At 31.9% G+C, this 10,417-nt stretch overlaps 1 protein-coding gene across 1 annotated transcript in view; it reads right to left on the reverse strand.

Moving 5' to 3' along the window:
- The window catches only part of LOC105618776 (serine/threonine-protein kinase MARK2-like), a 25,650-nt gene that overhangs the window by 10,921 nt on the left and 4,312 nt on the right, over positions 1-10,417 (reverse strand). The window contains exons 3-10 of the mRNA XM_012200308.1: positions 4,268-4,483; positions 3,548-3,926; positions 3,257-3,477; positions 2,974-3,085; positions 2,031-2,143; positions 1,753-1,954; positions 1,191-1,394; positions 383-584 (exon numbers count right to left, since the gene is read on the reverse strand). Coding sequence (XP_012055698.1) covers positions 383-584; positions 1,191-1,394; positions 1,753-1,954; positions 2,031-2,143; positions 2,974-3,085; positions 3,257-3,477; positions 3,548-3,926; positions 4,268-4,483 — 1,649 coding nt within the window. The remainder of the gene's footprint in view (positions 1-382; positions 585-1,190; positions 1,395-1,752; positions 1,955-2,030; positions 2,144-2,973; positions 3,086-3,256; positions 3,478-3,547; positions 3,927-4,267; positions 4,484-10,417) is intronic.

Raw genomic sequence — 10,417 nt, forward strand, 5'->3', positions numbered from 1 at the left:
GTAAGTAGTTAGTATATAANAAGTACTACACAGAGNTGACTATATTATTATTTTTATATATATATATATATATATATATATATATATATATATATATTGTTATATAGCTTATGAAATATTGGACTATAATTTAATTTATGAATACAAATTGATAATTAATATCAAGTTTTGTAATGTTGTATAAGAAACGAAAACTAAATACATGTCCAATATCTCATATGTTAAATGTATATCGAGAAATAAAAATCTATATAGAATATCAGTAAAAATGTAATAAAAAATTTCGTAGCACTACGTTTATTTTTTAATTATTATATATGTATTACATTTTCGTGTAAATAGATCGCATATTTCAGGTAAAAATAATTGGATATCACAATACCTGGGTACTTCGTTGGTTCTTTCAGTAGATGCTGATGATGTTTTCGCTTGATCATAAGAGATGGTGCTACGTCGACCAACAGAACCAGGAGCAGGTGAGGTGAGAGGCCGACCACCACCTACCCCTGCGTTCATTGTGTTGCTCTTGCCTACCCTTGCTTTACCACCAGGACTTGTGCCGACGCCTAGAATGAACATTGTCACTGCAAGCCTCATTAGATATGGTTCAACACAAAACAAAAAGCAACATACTTTAAATTATAACAAACAAAAACATATTACAAAGATTATGAATTGCTATGTCTAACCTACTATGTCTATCCTTCCATATTAAGAAACAAACATAGAATAAATAAAATAATACCATTGTCTCTTGAAAAATCAATACATGACAAATGATCAAATTTTAGGGATACATGTGCATAATATGCGGTAAAATTATGACAATGTGATTGTATGTTCGATCTTACAAACATATAAGAAACAGGTATGATTGATTAAAATACGTATGATCAGAATCTTCGATGATATGATTGTAAATATAATAAATATTATAAAATTTACGATTTATGAACAATATTGGCATAGTACAAATAACACAAATATAGATAATATGGAATAGTACAGATAAATTACAAATTGCAAATTAGCTATTAAATCGCTACAACCTTATCCAAAGCAATCTCCCTCATCCAAAAACTTTGCTCAAACATCACAAAGGAGATATAAAACGACAAATAATCGAATATCTATTCATAAGATATTTCTATCATAAAGTATCGTTCAAAAACAAAGTAACAACAACTCACTAGTATCTAATTGCCCAGGTGATTGACTATTTTTAGTTGCAGAGGGTCGGCTTGCAGAAACTCGAGCACTGTTTTCCTTGATTGTAGCTGCATCCACAGTATTTTGTCGTTTAAAATTACTACCCCCGCTTCCAGTCACAGTTGTGCCAGTTACTGCAGTTGCATGATTGTGATTCGTTGCGTTACCTGGACTGGGTGCACCTCCTAATGAGGAAAAAAATTATGCAATGAAATCTTCTAATTTAGACATAGTATTTGTATTAACAGATTTATTAGCAAACAATCGCGTCGATTTTTGTTACTATATCTCAACATTCATCATATCACTTTTATTACAAATTTAGTTTAACAATTAAACTATACACTAACTAGTAGCTACTATCTTTTTCCAGTACAAATAAATAATACAAAAATTGTTGCACAATTTCCGATCACAAGGAAATACAGATACCTCGTCTTACCTAAGTTTGATAAATATCCTTATCCATGCTTGTTATTTGACAGTAAAGTTTAAATCGCCGTACTGCATAAGAGTTACGGTTAAACAAACGGATACACTTACGAAGAGTTTCACCACCAGACGAGGCCCGTCTACTGGGTTTTGGATTGCTAGCAGAAATACTTCTATGAACACCTCTATGAGATGGACTCTGTACTGCGCCACCTGTTCCTCCACTGCTTCCTCCTCCACCACCTGAACTGACTTGAGGTGGAATGTTACGCAGCGATAATGAACTACCTGACCGTGATCCATCGCTTTCAGGCTGTACAAACCAAAATTCGAGAAAAATATTAGGATTTTGAAATTCTTGTACTGTATATTAATCTTGATATACTTACATCTGTTGTTTTTCTACCTAAGAGCAAGTACGTGGCGAATACATCGTCATATTTCGCTTGTCCTAAAGAATCCTCTATTTCGCTTCGAGTGTATCCCATACTGGCTAAGGCCTCTGAAATAAAAATGCGTGGCGGCATAGTCACATCTATTAGAATTGGAACAATTTCCCAACACAACATTTATAATTCAAAATCAAAAAGATATAAAAAAAAATTAAAACAAAAAGCTTTGCTATGTATATTGTTATAACAAATACTATCCAACATTAAAAATACAGTAAAAATTCTTAAAAATTAAATTTATTATCTTAATAATATATATCCATGTTTTAACATTCATTAAAAATAAAATATAATTTTAGTTCAATTTTAATATTAGCATTAATTAAAAAAATTTTTTTTTACTAACAATAAAATATATTTCCATGCAATAAAAAGATATTTTAAGAAGCAGATCACAACACACATACAGATAAATATATCAGACTAAATAAGAACTTGGAAAACAAGTTATGGTGTTTCTATGTTGTTCACAAAAAATGTGCATTTCTTACTTTACTAATTTAGCAAGAAATTACTTCAAATTGTGCATGTATTCTAAAAATTCTATTTAATATTATAATATAAAATTGTGAAATAATACATATTAAATAATAATTAAATAATAATGAAAGTCTGATATATTTTGATAATATATTAATAGTGATTATTGCACAATTATCTAACTAGAAGAAACATCCAATCATGTGAACATTCTTAGAGAAACTGTACAAAAAATCCAGATTAAAACTATAATATATTATAATTTGAAAGTATGTATATATCGAAGAAAACAGAAGCTGATCTTTGTTATTGATATCATATTAAAAAAATAGTATAGAATGTTCACAACGGATGTAACATTAAACATAAAAACGGTAAGTAGTAAGTGTTATGTACATACTGGCAGACTCACCTATCCTCTTGTGATCTCTATAATCAGGTTCAGGTTCTAAGTACGGTTTTAATTCGTCATCTTCGTATCCCAAATTCATCCATTTATCCTTCATTATGTTCTATAGTAATAAAAATTATTAAATTATATTTTTTTTAAACATGAACTTACGTGTCATTAAAATATATCACTTGTGAATACATTGATAAGATAATTAATATCTCACCTAATAAGATAATAAAGTTTATAAATAAAATAGAATTCATACAATTCGAATCTGATCCCCACGTACCTCTAGTGAGGCTCTTTTCGTTGGATTGAGCACCAAAAATTTCTTGAGAAGATTTTCACAGTCGGTGGACATATAAAACGGAATTCTATATTTCCCCCTTAATACCCTTTCCCTCAATTCTCTCAATGTCGAACCATCGAAAGGCAGTGAGCCGGACACCAATGTGTATAAGATTACACCTAACGACCATACGTCCACTTCCGGACCATCGTATTTCTTTCCTGTAAATGAAAAAATTGTATAAGTAAATTTCAAGTTAACAAATCCATATAAATCACTTCGAGGAGATACCTTGAAAAAGTTCCGGCGCGGCATACGGAGGTGAGCCACAAAATGTGTCTAATTTGTTACCGGGTGTAAATTCATTGCTAAAACCAAAATCGGCGATCTTGATATTCATTTCACTATCGAGCAACAGATTTTCGGCTTTTAAGTCTCTATGAATGATCTTCTTTTGATGGCAGTATTGCACAGCAGAAACGATCTGCCTAAACTTCGCTCTCGCTTCTTTTTCTTTCATCCGCCCATGCAGGACCAGATAGTCAAAGACTTCACCGCCACTGGCATATTCCATTACCAGATACAGTGTCTTTTCAGTCTCAATCACTTGAAACAATTTCACTATGTTTGGATGGTCGAGCATCTTCATTATCCTGACTTCTCGGAACAACTGTAATTGATCAGATGTTAGCATGAATCACACAGGTATTTACATTTATGAGATACATATATAATTTGAAGTTTTTTTCCTGTTAAATTATAATAATGCGACATGACTCACAAACAATAATAGTTCTTCTTGTAAAAATATTAGCATGCAAAATAAAATAATCAATATAATTAAAAGAATGACTTACATGTTATAGCAATCAATTTTAAATAACGGTTAATAGTATGTAACATAATATACATTAGTTCCAACAATTTTCATTTTTACATCTATAATTCTATTTTATTGAACTTAGTAAGAAAAGGAAATTATAAGAAAACATAAGATAACGATATAATTACCTTTTGAAGACTACCAGGATTCAATTGAGTTTTATCGATGATCTTGATGGCTACTTCCTTCCCCGTGGGTACATGCTTAGCAAGCTTCACCTTGGCAAAATTGCCTTTGCCAATGGTCTTCAGTAATTTGTACTTGCCGATATGAGGTTCCTCAGAGGTTCGACTCCTCGAGGAGAGTCGACCTCCGCTACTCGACACTCCTACGCCATCCCCCGTCTGTAACACAAAAAATCATGATCAATGAGCAAATAAAAATCAAATAAAATACAGATAACGTTGCTGTTAAATCAATGTATACAAAGAAATTTTTGTTTCTGAATGAAAATCGCAAAAAGTAGCGAGTTGTTCTAACAAACGCATAGATGTCAAAAATTTTTTATTTGGTAAAATTAATTACAAATAGAACAATTTCGATTTATTCATTTTCTTTCATTGAGACTTTATGATTGTAATATCAATTATATATTAGTATATTTCAGAAATCAAAATCAAATCACGAATATAGTTAATTACTAGATAAAACTAGTAAAGACAATACACGTACATATATTTTTTCTTTACTAGTTTAATATCTAAAATATAATTGATGTTATAATTATAGAATTCTAATAAGAATAAATCAAAAATATATATATATATATGTATATAGTTTATTCCTAATAAAAAAAAGGAACTAGTGGATATACATATATAATATAATTAAAACTAAAATAATAGACATTACTGCACAAAATATGAACGAGAAACATTTAATTAAATTAAAAGTTATTCATAGATTTACATAATATAATGCATAATCTAAATAAATTCAATAATTTAGAAATTATTTTAAACGCTATAAGTATATCGTGCGTATTAATTTATTTCGAGAAACGGGAGAACGCCGTGCAAAGTTGCGTCGTAAATAGCCAACTATTTCAGAAACTTAGGTCGCATCTCCGAGCGCGGCGTTTAAAGTCATGGAATGAGGCATGAGAAATACGGGGCAAACGCTCGTTAAGAGCTCAGCGCACATTCCTCGAGAATGCTACATCGCGAGGAATATCACGGATCTCTCTCTCCCTCCTCGCACAATCGCATTTATTTACGCATACGCACATGCCTGCGCGGCCGCACTTGACACTTCCAGGCACGGCGGCGGCCATTGTCAATGGAATTAATTAAAGCTTGTTAAAATACACCAGATACAGATTGTTCCGAGTGAAACACGTTGGACTTTCGTATTAATTGCGAGGACAATCGTTGCGTTACGTTGACGTTGCATATATGATTTTTTATTTCTTTTCTCTATACCAATAATAAAAGAAAAAATAGAAAAGAAAAGAAAAACGGCAGAACATTGATGTGACGAGCGTATTTATGAAGAAATCGAAGTATTTAAATGCGTTATGCTCGCAACCAATCAGATACGTGCCTTTGAATTGAAAGAGGCATCAAGAATTGAAATAAAAGCTGTACTTAGGTAAAAATATATTATTTATACGCAAATGTAATGAAAAGCAGAGAAAAAAAGAGTAATCAGGACAACAATTTAATAATAATTTCACAGGATTTAGATATTACCCGCAAGAAGCCACGTGTGACCATCTTGCGCGAGTTGGTGGTGGCCGCAACTTTAGAAGCCGCCAGTTTGACTATTTGTAAATCCCAATTAGACAATCGATGGACGCCGGATCGATGTCGGATCCGACGGTAAACCAGTTCTTCGTGCTCGCATGCGCACGATTTAAACCGTCAGTAGATTAGTTGTTCTGTCTGACTGCCGATAACACGAGAATATGCCGAAAAAATTCAACATGGCAAGATATAGATCGTGGATCTTAATACGCGAGCTGTTATATTATGCCCTTTGATCACTGTAGTTTTATTTCACAATTCTCTCTTATTGTCTTTTTTCTAATCCTTTATTTTATTAAAGATAGAAATAACTTAATTCTCGATTCTTCTTCGATAACGAAGACCAACTGTGATGAACAGTTTCCGTGGTCGATCGTTTTGAAAGGTCGAACGATGAGTCAACTCGCGAAGTGTATCGTCACGCTGGTTCATTTTATCAAAAGCAGTGTCGTGTAAAAATCACTACTGTATTTGAATGATAAACTGATTGTTATAGCACCACCATCTGTCGTTAGGCAAACACTTTGATCTCCGACTGAAGAAACAAATAAGTATAATCGGCCGCTGACTTTGGTATCTCGATTTAAAGGGGCACTTCTCTTTTCTAATAACGTTTGAATTACGTTTCTCAAGTGATAAATCTCTTTTTTTTACCGCGCGCGAACTCGTTTACAAAATACATGACGTAATTCAGCGAACATCAGTGCCTGATATGTTTCATTAGGCACTCTTTGTACTGGTATTGATGATTGAACTGCAAATTGAATCCTCGAAGATGATATTTATACTCAACTAGAATAACTCGTATTGCATTGATTTGTTATTTGTAGAAAGCTTGCTCTATTCCCGTAGAATTTAATTTTAATGAAAAAGTGGACAATAGTTTTGGAAAAATTCTGTTTCAATAAAAATAACTTAGATATAAATATATAAATCGCTTTTGATTTTTATCAATCAATTCGAAATACAATTGCAATCAAATCCAATTCAACGAAGACGTGTCACATGTACGTTATTTTTTCAGACGTCACTGTATGACTATACTAATCGCTATCTCATCAACCTTCGGTTAATGATAATATGGCAAAACGTCAGCAACACCATCTCTCACCAGCACAGTTCACATTTAACATCGATTCAATCAATGATAGTTCACTGACAATTAATGAAAATATAATCAAATTAGTGATGTATATTAATGCTTTCGTAGGTGATTATCGAAACTGTGTGAATCCGATAGGAGTTTCAATATCATATTAGGTGTCGCAGGATATATTCTTCAAGATGTATTCACTTCCGTCAAGGGTCTTTGAGCTCTTATCAAAGGCAGATGCGATGTCACTGTTCGCAAATCTTTCTATGTCACAATTATCAAACACTGCCTTGTGTTCATAAGAGAAAGAAAGAGAAAGAGAGAAAGAAAGAGAGAGGAGTGATGAGACGAGAAGACTGATTGAGAAACGCGAGACAGTTGCTCTGGTCGTCGTCGACGCCGACGACGACCGTACGCGACTGCCTTTTCTCTTTTCCACCCTCGAAACGAACCACCCTCGGAGAAGAGACCACACAACTGAGGGATGCAAAGGCAGAATCAATACACGGCACCACCCCCCGGTGGAAACGTGCAAGAGAACCACCCTTGAATGCCTAGCCTCAACGTCGCCCACTCTCTCTCTCTGCCATCCCTTTCGATCGAAGAACGCATGCGTCGCAGAAAGTGGGAACCACTGACACACGTTTGTTTCATTTTACTCTTTTAACTGAGGGTGCTGCTCGCAGTTGAGATAACAGAAGGTTTCAAGCTGGTCAGCTGATCGGACTGAATGTCGCAAAGCGCAAGCGTCCTAAAGAAAATGAAATATTTAACACACACTATAAAAGAAATGACTTTTCTTTTATGATTTCTTTTATTAAACTTGTAAGAGAGATGGTTATATACACTGTAAAAAGAATCTAGTAATAACTATCAAATGTTTTAAGTGAAATAATTTCAATCAAATGTTTGGTAAATATAATCAAAAATAATTTTATGTTTTTAATATTTAGTTTATAATTATTACTAATAATTATTACTAAATATTCAGTTATATTATTACGTTTGATGATCTTATTAAATATTTGAGAAGATAAAATTATTTCTAGTTATGTTAATCAAACATTTAATTGACATTAATTCAATCAACATTTGGTAACTACTAGTTATTATAATATTGGCATTTTGGAATAAAAAAAGAAATTGATATAACACTGTTTTATAAGAAAACACTGAAAGTAGAAAAGATTGAACTTTCTGCTCTCTATATCTATGAAAAGATATCGACAGCTCTAATTCTAAGATATCGATATGTACATACATCCTGATGATGACGCACGCATCTGTGGGATGTAAAGAGTGGGATGCTACATCTTCACCTTTATCATCCTCCTACCTAGCAACGAGGCTTTTCGCCTCGTCAGCTGCTCGAATCAACTACTACTATAAACACCGAGAAGATTATCGGAACATAATCTAGCGCTATATATGAGATTGATAAATATGTTTAATGTCATTAAAAACACCTATATTATTAATTTTGTTCAATTTTAATATTAAAAATATTAAAAAGTATTTCCAGAGTTTTTAATTAAGGTTGCATTTATACATAGAAAAAAAATTTGAAAACAGACTTATAAGATAAAGATAAGATTTGCTATCATTAGCGTTCTAAATTATAACGATATAGACTATAGACTTAAGAACTGCATGATACATGTGATAAATAAGAATAAATCAAGACAGTATCAATTTTAACACTTTAAAAGGATTTTAAAAGGATAAATCACTCAAGTAATTAATTTAACAATATTTTATTTTTGTGCTTGTAAGAGAGCATTAATTTCTTTTCTCGTCGGATACTTAGGTGAGAATACTCGAGAGTTAATATGAAGAGGGTAAAGTCAAAGTTTCTGAAAGAGGTAACAGAAAGAGAGCGCGTTCAGTCAGCTGATCAATCGACTGAAAAAATAACGATGAGAGAAGAGTCGCAGACATCCACTTCACGCAAAAGGAAGATAAGAATAGATCCAAGTTGATGCGAATTCTCTACAGAAAATAGAAACGCTTATACGTGAAAGCAAATAAATAGTAAAACTCTATTTAGATGTTCTATTAAACAAAAGAGCCAGCTGATTTTCGGCTGCTTTCTCTTTTTTATTCTAACGCAAAAATAATTCAACGCATTAGAATCTATCTAAATTAATAACACGTTAATGATAATATGTTTTTTGCAATTTTAAAATTACTATCGTATCTCGTTAAGAGAAAAATAAATATCACTTTGAGAAACCTATTTTTTTGCAAAGAATTTGTTATAAATTTGCTATTGTGAACAGCATTTCAATCGCGATGAAAAATGCAATCGTTGCGTAAATCATGATTAATCAATATTATTGGCATAAACTAATTAAATTTTATATATTAGTTTTTATTCTTTATATAACTCTTTATTTATATTTAGAACTTTATATTGTTCCATATATTATAAATGGAAACTAGCCGTTTTAAATTAAAGATGATAATCATCGAAAGTTACGATACGAGAAAACTGTTGATGCTGGATTTCTACGAAGATTACGATTTATGTGTCAGCGACGAAAATGGGAAAATAGGAAATGACGTAAAATAAAGCTAGCACTTCCGTTTCGTGGGGTGCATCTGAAATTTGTTTTATGGTACAACACGAAGTTAATACAGATGTAAATCCCGTTCCAGATATATTGCCAGCTTATCGAGTCGACATGACATACAATATTAAAAGTTATAACTTTCGTTGTTTTATATCGACATAAAAAAATTTGTTCGAAAAACTATATTTTTTATTTTATTTTATTTTACCTCCGATATTTTCCATAAGTTGTCAAAGAAACATGTTCGACTGTTTAAATAATTAGATTATTTAAAATAATTGAAAATATTTTTCTGAATTCAATTAATTTTATAATTCATGCAAAATAAATATTTCACTTGAGTAAGTTTTTATATTTTACACAAAAAGATTTATTTATATTTTTCGTTAAAAAAATAAATTTCTTTAAAAAGAAAAAAATATTGCTCGTTGAAATTTTCAAAATATTTCAAATGCATTCCATATGTGGAATAATTAGCTTCGACAGGTTGCGCGATCGTTGTAATGACTAAACGACGCTTCAATGAAGCGGGGAAATCGTCCGGATTATTTTAGATCGAACTGATGAAACGAGTCATACGTGTGACGTAAGTATGGAAATGCATTTACATTACCATTCCATTTGCACTTGATTCGTCACATCGTCGATATATGTACATATACGGGCAATCGTAAAATCCGCGCGTGGCTGCGGATCGCGTATTGTTTTTAACATTTCTCCTTTACTTATGCTTGCGTTTGCAATTTTATTTATTATTAATTTAATTTTTTATTTCTTAAGAGCCAAAAAAACTTAAGCAGTAAGCAAACTAACCAATCACAATAAAGATCTTAAAGCCATAATATAAGCCATAATATAAGTAGCCAC

The sequence above is a fragment of the Atta cephalotes genome, assembly GCF_000143395.1.
Source record: "Atta cephalotes unplaced genomic scaffold scaffold00018, whole genome shotgun sequence".
Taxonomy (NCBI): domain Eukaryota; kingdom Metazoa; phylum Arthropoda; class Insecta; order Hymenoptera; family Formicidae; genus Atta; species Atta cephalotes.